Here is a 12,593-nt window from a genome sequence, read left to right as displayed (position 1 = left end):
CACAGGAAGGGGAACATCACACTCCAGGGACTGTTGTGGGGTGGGGGGAGGGGGGAGGGACAGCATTAGGAGATATACCTAATGCTAAATGACGAGTTAATGGGGGCAGCAAACCAACATGGCACATGGATACATATGTAACAAACCTGCACATTGTGCACATGTACCCTAAAACTTAAAGTATAATAATAAAAAAAAAAAAAAAAAGAAGAAGCTGGACAAAACCTGCCAAAACCAACATGGCAATGAAAGTGACCTCTGGTTGTCCTCACTGGTCATTATATGCTAATTATAATTCATTAGCATGCCAAAAGACACTCCCACCAGGGCCATGACAGTTTATGAATGCCATGGCAATATCTGGAAGTTACCCTATGTGGTCTAAAAAGGGAAGGAACCCTCAGTTCCGGGAACTCCCCACCCCTTTCCCAGAAAACTCATGAATAATCCATCCCTTGTTTAGTATATAATCAAGAAATAACCATAAGTCTACTCAGTCAAGCAGCCCATGCCGCTGCTCTGCCTATGGAGTAGCCTTCCTTTATTCCTTTACTTTCTTTTTTTTTTTTTTTGAACTTTAAAGATCAGATTTATTTGGAGAAAACAAAAAACCCACAACCCAAAGGATGGGATTTTACATCAAGACATCTCCCAGGTAATAAGTCTACAGATTACAAATCATTTTCACAGAAGATATTTTTGTACAAATTTTACATGTGTTCAGGAGCGGGACATTAATCAATCCCTGTTTCTATTTTAATAGTGGGGACAAGGTAGGGGAGAGGGAAAAACAGTTTTGGATATAACTATTTGGAAAGAGAGTAGACATGAAGAGGGCAAACCCTAGCTTTTCATTATCTACAATCAATAGATTTTTTTTCTTTAAAAAAAAAAGAAACCTTTCAATCTTCAACACTCTTTAAAAGCCCACTTCTTAGCTACTGGCCAATCCACATCGATTATTTAAATTCATTTGGTACACACCTTTGTCCACTGGGTAAATTATATTCATTATGCCCACTGCTGCAGCACGCATAAACCAACACCCCTGCATGGCTGAACAGGGCCTAATCTAGGACTGATGGGAGAAGGGCTTGCAAACCAAGATCAAGGTGTCGTTTCTCTGCTAATACTGTCTACCAAGCCGATCCCTACAAAAATGCATATAAAAGCAGGCAAGTTTAGCTACTGTGTTGCAAGAGAAACCAGGACCTTGTTAAATAGTTCTCTCCATTACCATTTATTCTCTCAAGGGAAGCTTAAAAAAAAAACAAACAACACATTGGTCTGGCCACCTCATGAATCCAACAAGCATTGGTGTGGCATTTCAGTGGAGAAGGAAACTTGGGGGGAAAAAACCCATCAAGGTTGTAAGAAAGGCTCCCAATTTAACTGTCCCTGTCCCTATTTGTCCACCATCCAAGACCATCCATTATTCTAGAGCACTCTGATCTATAAAAGGGGTTATTCCTTTACTTTCTTAATAGACTTGCTTTCACTTTACTGTCAGCTCACTCTCGAGTTCCTTCCTGCTTCAAGCCAGGAACCCATGTGGCGTCCCAGGCTGAATCCCAGTTTCGGAGTTTACCCTGTGACGGTGCCACTGCTCTCCAGCCTGGGCGACAGAGTGAGACCCTGTCTTTCGAGAGAGAAAAAAAGGAAAGGTTGTGCTTGGCAGGCAGTGTGCCAGAGCCCCAAGAGTCAGCAGGAGGGGTTGGGGGGAGGGGGGGGGGGGATGCAAGGGGCAGGGAGGAGCTGGAGAAAGTTGAGCAGATTCTGTCTCCCGCTAGGGCAGATCCCAGCCCAGTAAGTCAGCGCACAGAAGGGCAGGCCTCGCCCGTCTCACAGAACTGAGAAGAAAGGCGAGTTTCTAAGAGACTGGAGGACTCCCTACATGGGAAAGGGAAGTGATTTTAGCCCATTTGGCTGGGAGTTCGGCTGATGGTTACAACTCAACCAGTATTAGCAAAGGGGAACAAGGAATTGCTGAGGGTGGTGAATTGGTTATAATTAAGAGAACCTGGGAGATGCAAAACAATGTGAAGGCCACCAGCTGTCCTGGATCTGGAGCCTCTGTCCTTGGAGCCACTTGCAGGGGGTTGGAGGGATGGCTCAGGAAACCAGCCGCCCTCCCCTGTAGTGCAGACCATTCAGCAAAGACTGCAGGAGGATGGAGCCTCTCTGCCTGATATTCCCAGTGCCCAGGGGACTGCCCTTGCCCCTGGGTCTTCCTTCCTGCTTCACTGTCACCTTTTCTTCCTCCACAATTTAAATGCACCCATCTTGTCTCTTAGGAAAGCAAACAGGCTTGGGAGTGGGCTCAAATCCTGACTCCTGTGCTTTTTTTTTTTTTTTTTTTTAAAGACAGAGTCTTGCTCTGTCTCCCAGGCTGGAGTGCAATAGCACAATCTCAGCTCACGGCAACCTCCACCTCCCTGGTTCAAGCGATTCTCCTGCCTCAGACTCCCGAGTAGCTGGGATTACAGGCACGTGCTACCACACCTGGCTAATTTTTATATTTTTAGTAGAGACAGGGTTTCACCATGTTGGCCAGGCTAGTCTCAAACTCCTGACATCAAGTGATCCACCCACCTCAGCCTCCCAAAGTGCTGAGATTACAGGCATGAGACATCATGCCTGGCCGGTTTTTACACTTTTTAATTTTGGGGGGAAAAAATCAAAAGAATAGCATTTTGTAGCATTTTGTGACACGTGAACATTATATAAACTTCAGGTTTTGGTGTCTGTGAAGTTTTATGGGAACACAACCGTGACCATTTGTTTACATACTGTCTGTGGCTAATAACAAGGGGAGCTTGGTGGCCCCTCATCCCCCGACTCCTCATGGAGTTGCCTAGATGGCTCCAGGGCTTGTTGGAGTCATCGAGGGTCTCAGTGGCTGGCCTGTGGTTCTTGGTCAGTGGATCTGAGACTGTATGGCCTACAAAGTCTAAAATGTTTCGTATTTAGCCTTTTACAGAAAATGTTTGCCAACCCCTGGCATAAATGCCTGACAACAGGTGGTCAGTAAAATGTATCCTGTTATTCGTATTATTATGACTGTTACTATTATCCCTTCTGGCCTCATTTTAACTTTCAAATAATCATGCTTATGGCTTAATGGAGAGATTCTAAACCTGAGGTCCATGGAAGGGTTTCAGGGGGCAGGGGGTCTCTGGACCCCTGCAGTTTGGCAGATGGGGTCTTTTTTGCAGGGAGAGGCGCCATCCAACCCCTGGTTCTCAAAGGGGTTTGCGTCATCAAATAGGTAAAGAAGTGAAGGTTTGATCCTTCCTTGACCCAGGAAAATCGATCCACACTTTCCCTGGGCTTTCTGGAGGCCGTATCCTTGAAGATGAGCTATTTGGGGGCCCACACACTGCCTGTGTTGGAGGGGGCTGCAGCTCAACAGGAGTGAAGACCCCCAGCTTTGGAGCCAGTGGTCCCAGGCTGAGTCCGAACCTTGGCGGCCCGTGGCTGGACCCCTTCTCTGACCCTCAGTTTCCTTGTTGGGTTGTGGCAAAGACGAATTCAGTAATGTCTGTTGGCCACTTGGCACAGCGTCTGGTACACAATAGGTACTGCAGAGGTGGTAGTGGTTATTAATCTTATTGTCCTTGCATATTCAAAAATGCTTTCCTCGGCTCACTCAGACCCAGGAAAAGCTGCCCCTGTGTTTGGCTGAATCTGAGGTCTAAACACCCCTTGAGGGCCCTTAATCTCTATCTTTGGTACCAGCAACTAAGGCAAGTCCACTAAACATTTACATGATCAATATGCAAAGAAGCATGACCCTCAGTGAAGTTTTTAAAAGTTCAGTGACCTCATTTGAACAGAGACAATGCTATTAAGACGGAAATAAATGGGATCTGCAGCTTCACTGTTGCAAGAGCCCTGGCTGTTTCCGAGTGTTTGGTGTTTCTCCCGGAGGGGTTACTCTGGAGCTCAAGCTTGGGTCTACTTTCCCCCTAAAACGCTTCTTGTAGAGCCCCTTTTCCCAGCTCAGTCACCCAGAGCTAACAGGTTTATTCCAAAGCCCAGCAACCACCATCGGGAGGGGACAGGGTGTCCTTGCAGCCAGGCTGTCCTGGAGATGGGCATCCTGCACAGATTGGTTCATGTTCAGTCTGGCAGGCACTGCCCGCCCCCAGTTGCTGGGCATAGGCCCATTCAGCGGAGGCCTGGTGGCTCCAGACAACAGCTGGAGACCAGAAATGAAGACTTCCAGCTACAAGCAAATGTTGCTGCTTCTTAAGGTTGAAATATTCTATCCCTAAAGTGTCCCTTTCAGCTCAGCAAAAACAATCCCCCATCGGAACCCGACCTCGCCACAGAGGAACAAAAGCTTCCCAGTTCTCTGAGTCCCAGAGACTGTCTGCAGTTTCAGGCACGCATGGCCCAGAGGGGAAAGAAGATGGTCATGTGACTTCCAAGCCTGGAGACAAGGTCACCCTTGTCCAGCCCCATTCCCCTTCACAGGAAGAAGAGCCTTTGACTGCCTGACAAAGGATGGGGCTGGTGCTGCCCTGGTGCTGGCTCCCGGGTGGTGGATTCTCCAATATCTGCGTCTCTCAGGTTCAGGAGAACACAGGGCAAGGTCAGTGGTCCCCAGAGTCCACTCAAATGGGTTTGAGGGTCTCATCCTGGCCTCATTGTCCCATAATCCCAAAGGGGTTCTTCAGGTGGGACAGCTGCACATTCTGGCTGCATTTATTTTATTTTTCTGTTGCAGCATAATTTGTCCCTAAGAAATTCATCAGCAAGGCCACCCCGTTTGTTTTCCACCAGCCATTTCCTGCCATTAAAAATATTTTCCTTCATGGAAGGAAAGAGCTTCCAGGAGAGAGAAGGAAAGCCCAGTGAAGATAAACAGTCAAGTGAAGCTGACCTTTAAAGGGGCCATCACGGGTCGGGCATGGTGGCTCACGCCTGTAATACCAGCACTTTGGGAGGGCGAGGTGGGCAGATCACCAGGTCAAGAGATCGAGACCATCCTGGCCAACATGGTGAAACCCCGTCTCTACTAAAAATACAAAAATTAGCTGGGCGTGGTGGTGCATGCCTGTAGTTCCAGCTACTCGGGAGGCTGAGGCAGGAGAATCGCTTGAACCCAGGAGGCAGAGGTTGCAGTGAGCCGAGATTGCGCCACTGCACTCCAGCCTGGAGACAGAGCGAGACTCCGTCTCAAAAAAAAAAAAAAAAAAAAAAAAAAAAAAAGGTTCCATTATGTTGCAACAGCCGTGGTAGCATTGGGGCTGGCTGCAGGGTGGAGGCAGAAGTTAGCCAGGGAGGGGACAGTGGTGAAGTGAAGGGCGCGGACTCCATGTCGAGGCAGTGCTTCCAGGCATTCTGATGTGCTAGGTCTGGGGTGGGGCCCGGGAACCTGCAGTTTAACAGAGCACGTAGGGATTCCCAGGCAAGCGGTCAAATGCATCCCACCGACAGCCACGTCTGCGGTGGTAATATTCTTTAGCTGGACTGGCCTGTGCCCTCTTTTCTCAGAAAACACTATCCTAGCAAAAACTGGCTGGATGAGGGAGACTTCACCTGGCCAAGCTGTCTCCTGAGAATCTGGAACTGGGACTCAAAGCACGAGCAGTCTGTGTGTGCTGGTCAGGTTAGAAGCTTTGCTCGCCAGGCGCAGTGGCTCACACCTGTAATCCCAGCACTTTGGGAGGCCGAGGCGGGCGGATCACCTGAGGTCAGGAGTTTGAGACCAGCCTGGCCAACATGGTGAAACCCCATCTCTACTAAAAATACAAAAATTAGCTGGGCATGGTGGTGGGCGCCTGTAATTCCAGCTACTCTGGGAGGCTGAGGCAGGAGAATTGCTTGAACCCGGGAGGCGGAGGTTGCAGTGAACAGAGATTGCACCACCGTACTCCATCCTAGGTGACGAGCAAAACTCCATCTCAAAAAAAAAAAAGCTTTGCCCATAGGTTCTTTGGCTTCCAGGGGAGTCCTTGTCTCCTGTCCTACCCCTGCCCACCCTGGTTCTGCCAGGCGCTCCCTCACTGCCTCAGTGCATCCCAGGACACTCTCCCCCATAGCCTTCTGAGGGGTGGCCCCAACACTCACCCTGAGGATGCCGCCTGTGTCCATGTTTCCTTGGGTTGTGCAGAGCCTTGTGCTCCTTGTGGGGGGCTCAGGCTGTCTGTCCAATGCCTGCCGGACAGCTCTGCCTCAGTGTCCCACAGGGACCACAGTGGACTTAGCCCAAAAGGAACTCATCAGGTTTCCTCTCACACCTGGCACCTTTTACATTCCTTACGTCGAAGAATGGCCCCTCTCTCCGCTCAGGCACCCATGTCAGGTACAGGAGCACCATTCCAGACACCTCCTCGTTCTTAACCCCCACCTCTATTCTAGAATGAAAGGAACATCTACCTTTGATGGAAAACATACTGCAGGTAATAATAATTCATACAGCCCAACGCCTCACAAACGCAGGTACTATAACTGTCTCCATTTGACAGGTGAGAAAACAGGTACACAGGGCCATGTTACTCACCCCAGGTCACATGGTGAACAGTGAAACTGGGATGTGAGCCTGAGCTACCCAGCCCCATGCACATGCCCCTGCCCTGGGAGTGCAGTCAGCATCTCTCTCCACGGCACTGGCTTGGGGGCCCAGGCATGCCCTCAGCATCTCCTGGCTGGGCCTGTAGAGTCTCCTGACTGGTTTTCTTGCCCTCAGTCTTACCCCGCTCGCATCTGTTTTCCCAGATGCAAGGAGGAATGCTTTCTAAACTGGGAATCTGATGTCACTTCGCTGAAACCCTTCAAAGGCTCCCTGTTTTACCCTCACTGGCCTCACAGAGAACGGATGGAGGAAACTGAATCCTCCAGGGCTGTGCTCTCAGCTTCTGTCCCCTGTAGCCTCTCCATGCCTCAGCTGTCTCATCTGCCAAAGAGGGAAAGTGGTACCCATGGTGAAGAGTTGTAGGATGTGCACAGTGTCTGCCAGCAGAGTGCCTGGCGCAGAGTGGGCAGCTCATACATGGAGCTTCTATTAGCTTCTTTCCTTCCTAAGAAGGAAAGGGTGGGGCAAGAAGGGGGTGGAGAGGAAGAACTGGTTGCTGTGAGAGGCAAGGTCAATTCCACCTGGGATAATAATTACATAAGCACTTTAGATGCATGTTGTCAAAACATAGCCTCCATAGCCTCCTGAGGAATAGATTCCATTACCCTTTTCAGATGGGGAAGCTGAGGCTGAGGAGTCGAGGGACTGACTCTAGGCCGGCTCAAGCCCAGATCTCTCTGATCTGCCCTGACGCTCCTTGGATGTGGGCTGCAGTGCAATGGTTTTGGAATACCTAAACTTTCAGATCTTACCAGCTGAAGGTCAGCTGTGGGTCAAAGCCGTGACAAGACTGGAAGAAATTTGGAGGCACTACTAGGGAAAAGCAAGCAAAAGGCGAGGACTGGCACCCAAGGGAAGGTAAGAATCCCACCACAGACACCCTCCGCTCGTCCCACGGTCTCTGGGGAACTCCCATAGAAATGACAGTGTAGGGCCCATCACTCTTTCTACAACAATGAGAATATTTATTTTTTCCAGGAAGTAAAAATAACATTTTTTCTCTTTTGTAAAAGTACCATTACATTCCATTTTCTTAAATAACAAAATCCTAAAAATATATATTAAATTGTATACAGTGCGTCACACTTCATCTTATATTTTAAAATACATGATGTTTCTATTTTATTCTCAAAGTTGCATATTAAGAGCATATCTACACATAAAGCCTTGTCATCCAAAGTCAGAATCCCTGCTGGAAGCTGAGTTTGGATGTGGGAAGGTCTTGGCGTGCATGAGCCCCACCATGGCAGCTCCCGTGCGGGTGGGGAAGGGCCTCCAGTCTTCCTGTCTAAAGACCCTTCCTTTCTGAAGCAGATTTCCCTCTGACTTTCCTCCACACCCCACTTCTGCCTCCGAACCCAATTCGCAAGACGGAAGCCTGTGAGATGTGCCCACCAGCGGTCTGAAGGCAGAGGGTGAAGCCCTGTCACCCCTGAGCCATCCAGCCTGAGCGGGGACAGCTGTGGCTGGAAGGCTTGAAAAACACCCCACACCAGGGAAGCTAAGCTGAGACCTGGCCAGGAGGTAGAACAGTGAGGAAGGTAAACAAAGACACCAGAGGAAACAATCCAAACTCCCAAGGTAGGAACAAAAGCCGACATCAAACACCACACAGGAGATCTGAAACCTAATGGTGCCAGGTGGCGGGGTGGGGAGCTGCCCGGCTCCGTGGGAGACCTGGCCTGGCCTCAGCAGACCAGGGAGGCAGGGTCTCGGAGGCCATCTGCGTATAAGTGCTTGTGAAGAGTAAGTGTGCAGTGCCAGGATGCACTGGGGCTGGGTGATGGCCTGGCTGGGCTGCAGGCAGATCCTGAGCCCTGCCAGGAAGGCTCCTGCCTGGGCTGACAGTGGGGCATGTGGGTGGAGCCGCACCCAGGCACGCCCGTGGGTTCTGCCCGAGGGCCAGGACAGCTGAACTTGCTAGTGCTTTGATCTCCGTGGGCTTCTGGCCGATTGGAGTCTTGAGCCAGAGCCCACTCTTCAGAAGTTAGAGCAGCCTGGTTTCCTCGCTCACGCCCTGAGAGGCCTCAAGCCTGTCCTGACGTGGGGGACAGGGCTGGTGAAGGCACTCGGGTTCATTCCTACCCATTCCCTGCTTTGCAAGCAACTGGACAAATGGGGAAGAACAGGGCGCTGTGTGCCTCCCGCCTGCCTTCTCAGAAGGCCAAGGACACTGAGAAACACTGCTAGAAACTAGGGGCCACAGCTGGCCAAGGCACCGTCACCACGGAGAGTGACAAAATTGGCTGGTGAGGGCTCTCCTGTTGGCACATGTACCAAGAAGGCAGGGCCTGGCGCCAGCGGGGGACGGGGTGAGGATGGCACGCAGGCCCAGTGCAGCCTCCTCCCACGCTCTGTCACCTCAGGAGAGGCTTTGGCCAGGGTGCTTTCAGAGCTCCATCCACAGTGGTCCTCAAAGCCCCTCCCCTGCCTCTCCCACAGTCTTCTGCCATGGGTTCTGACGTTGACTTTCCCAGGGTTACCCTCTTCTCACCACCTCCAACCCCCACTTTATCTCATATAAGGAGTTTCCTAAAAGTTCAAGTGCCACCTCCTCCGTGCTCCTGGAAGCCCACGTCATCTCTTCTGGAGCAGTTTCTTTCTCAGGTGTTTACTTAGCCGCAGTGGCCTTCTGTGGGGTGTCGCTGACTTTCTACCTAGTTCTAACTGAGCCCATAGCCAGGCTGCAGCAGGACCCAGTGCCCATGGAGGCTTAGCCTGGGATGATTTACAGCCCTCCTGCCCGTACGCTGTCCTGAGCCAGGCTTGGGTTTCCCGGGGCTGCTCCACGGATTGTTAAGTTCATCCTAGAGGCGCTGGGCCATGCCAGGGCCAGGCAGGAAGAGAAGCGCTGGGGCATCCCCAGCACCTCCCAGGCCCTCCGAGGAAGCGCTGCCCCCGCTGCAGGCTCTGACAGCACATTGGCTTCGGCATGGCCTCCCCTGACTGAGATGTGAGGAGGGCAAGGTGGGCATTTGGGCTGCAGGACACCCCAGAGGCCAGTGGTCAGTGTCAACCCTCAGGCAACTGAACAACTGCCCCCTGGACGGGTGAACTCTTCCTGGGGCCATGTGCCACATTCCCTTTGTGCTGCACATGGATCTATTCACAGCACAGGACCCGTTGGGACAACACACACCTGACACTTGTGTTTGAGAGAAATTCCACAAACAGCATGAATAGCTTGGAGAGGAGACTGCACGTGTTGGTATGTTTCCAGCGGTCCTCCTGTGTGACAGGCCTCTTGGAGACAGAGGCCTGTGGACAGCTGCTCTTTCCAGATCAAAGCATGAAGGCTGCACCGAGCAGCTCTGTTCTCTCAGCAGGCCTCCCACAGGGCCTGGGGTGGCAGTCCTGGCCCTGCCTGCCTGTGACACATTGCTCCGTTTCCCTCCTCTGAAGGCCCCTCTGCCTGAAGCTCCGAGCACCTCTCCCGAACTCAGGCTGCCAAGTGTCACCTCTCCCTGCAGACACTTCCCGTGTGGCCCTCTTTCTCCCCAGGGGCGGCAGGTGCAGAGGTGTTGCCAGAACCTCAGTAGGAGCCCCAGCAGGCAGTGGCTCAGGGCTTAGGGGAGGTAGGCAAAGTGCTGCAAAGAGGAAATGCCAAGGCCAGAGGCGCAACAATCACCCAGGCCCGGGTGCCTTGGGGAGAGGCACACTCTGACGAGGGCCTAGGCTTGGCCAGCAGAGGCACAGGCTGCTTTTCTCAGCTGCTGTTGACAAAGCCTGCTTCCAGATGGCAACGACTTTTAAATTAGTGATGGCACTTACTCTCCCAACCAGCAGCCACTACAGCTGCAGCACTCAATCTTAAGAGGAGCTCCTTGGAGGAGCTCCAATTCCCAAACCCACCCTCTCCTGGCACCAATCTCTGCAGCCCACTCCCTATCTAAGGGACAGGGTGGCATGGGACTGGGGACAAGAGCGCTCTCCCTCCCCACTGAGCCATTTCTAACCCCACTTGGTCCCCACAGGAGGGGCAGAGAGCACGGATGGCCCTTGAGGGTTTTTTTTTTTTTTGAGACGGAGTCTCGCACTGTCGCCCAGGCTGGAGTGCAGTGGCGTGATCTCTGCTCACTGCAAGCTCCACCTCCCAGGTTCACGCCATTCTCCTGCCTCAGCCTCCCGAGTAGCTGGGACTACAGGCGCCCGCCACCATGCCCGGCTAATTTTTTGTATTTTTAGTAGAAACGGGGTTTCACCACCTTAGCCAGGATGGTTTCGCTCACCTGACCCCATGATCCGCCCGCCTCGGCCTCCCAAAGTGCTGGGATTACAGGCGTGAGCCACCGTGCCCAGCCCTTGGGGTGTTTTTTATCTTTTAACAGGGGGACACCAGAAGGAAAGACCACAGGCCCCATGTCTCATATAGTGCTGCCTAAGGGCAAAAACACAAGACTGATACTCTCCGCTCTGAACTGAGAGTTAGCTGAGCCAATCATGGAGAGACTGAGGCCTGGCTCAGGTTCCATAGGACCATGAGCTGCTCAGAGGCAAGGCTGATAAATCCAATCCTGAGTACTTACTGAGTGCCCATAAAAGCTTGCAGGAGAATTTATTGCATGAGTAAATGAATGGATTTTCTTTGTTTGTGTTTTGTTTTTTTGAGACAGAGTCTCACTCTTGTCACCCAGGCTGGAGTGCAGTGGTATGATCACTGCAACCTCCACCTCCTAGGTTCAAGCTATTCTTCTGCCTCAGCCTTCTGAGTAGCTGGGATTACAGGCGCCTGCCACCACGCCTGACTAATTTTTATACTTTTAGTAGAGACGGGGTTTCACCATGTTGGTCTCGAACTCCTGACCTCAGGTGATCTGCCCGCCTCAGCCTCCCAAACTGCTGGGATTACAGGCGTGAGCCATCGTGCCCGGCTGAATGGATGTTTTATATGACCAAAGCTCTTAAAGCTTTCCCTGCAGCTCCATGAGCTATGGAAAGAAGAATCTAGAAAGAAGCCCATGTGTAAGGTATCAGGTTTGATATAAATGGGGGTCACTAGATCTTATTCTCAGACCCTCCCAGGCTGGAGGAGGCCCACCCTAGTCCAGCATCTGGAGAGCAAAGCTGCCGGGGCAGCACAGACACCGCCCTCTTTACACCTCGCTAATGTCCAGGAGTCCGCACCTGTATGGGACCAGACCAACTCCCAAGAGTACCTGAGAGTTCTCCCTGTCTGGCCCTGTTCCAAGCCATAAAGACCAGGAGAAACTGATTTGTGTGTGGACAAAAATAGAGAAGAAGCAAGAAAAATTCAATGTAACTTAACCTACCCACCACCTGACAGCCATATAGAATGTACCTGAGCCCTGTGCCAGCCATGACCACCTCTGTCATCTCAGCCTCACTGTCCTAACACCCCCACTGCTAGCTAGATCAGAGAGAGACGCAGAGAGGGCCGGGCCCCAGGGCTTTGAGTCTCTCTCCTAAGTGCAACCAATGAAGCAGGAGGAATCTAGGCTCTGCCTGCCCTGGCAGCAGGGCGCCTCTTCCTAGTCTGTAGGAGGAGGGTGTCCCCGAAGAGGCCGAGGCAGAGGGAGAGGAGGGGAAGAGTCTGTCAGAGAAGAACCACAGGAGAGGTTGACCACGGCAGCCTTGTGCTCAAAGAGGGACCTCGAGTCCTAAGCACAGTGGGGTTTTTAGTCACTCACAAGGGGATTGCGGTCATCTTGTTGACTCTGACCCTTGAGTTTCTTCTTAAAGATGGAAATTGAAGTGGAAGGCTTGTAAAAAATGCTCCAAATTTCCCCCGAAGTCCCTGGTTGATGACAATCCCCAAGGTCCCCTGAAGCAGGAACACGATGGGATCTGTCAAGCAGATAAATATTTTTTCCAATAGATTAGAACAACGCACTCCAAACAACCTACCATCTCACGAGATACTGTATCTATGAAATGGGGTGGGGCAAGGTCTTGGGAAGGACCTCACAGCCACCTCTAAAGATCTGAAGGACTAGCGTGCAGCTGAAATGTGGCCTGTGGGCATCAGGGGCTGAGGCCAAGTGCAGCAGGG

The 12,593-nt window shown here is 51.6% G+C and overlaps 1 protein-coding gene across 4 annotated transcripts in view; it reads right to left on the bottom strand.

The window, feature by feature from the left end:
* KREMEN1 (kringle containing transmembrane protein 1) overlaps positions 1-12,593 on the bottom strand; it is a 109,276-nt gene that overhangs the window by 16,575 nt on the left and 80,108 nt on the right. For 2 of the 4 annotated variants that reach the window (XM_058431498.1, XM_058431497.1), the window contains exon 9: positions 12,205-12,388. In XM_058431498.1, coding sequence (XP_058287481.1) covers positions 12,220-12,388 — 169 coding nt within the window. In that variant the 3' untranslated portion in view covers positions 12,205-12,219. Of the gene's footprint in view, positions 1-9,155; positions 12,389-12,593 lie in introns of those variants that run through there. The other 2 variants (XM_032140085.1, XM_032140086.2) reach the window with 2 other exon arrangements.

Source organism: Hylobates moloch, unplaced genomic scaffold, assembly GCF_009828535.3.
Source record: "Hylobates moloch isolate HMO894 unplaced genomic scaffold, HMol_V3 SCAFFOLD_19, whole genome shotgun sequence".
NCBI classification, from domain to species: Eukaryota; Metazoa; Chordata; class Mammalia; order Primates; family Hylobatidae; genus Hylobates; species Hylobates moloch.
Note: the sequence above shows the minus strand (reverse complement) of the source record. Positions and strands in the feature narration are given on the sequence as shown.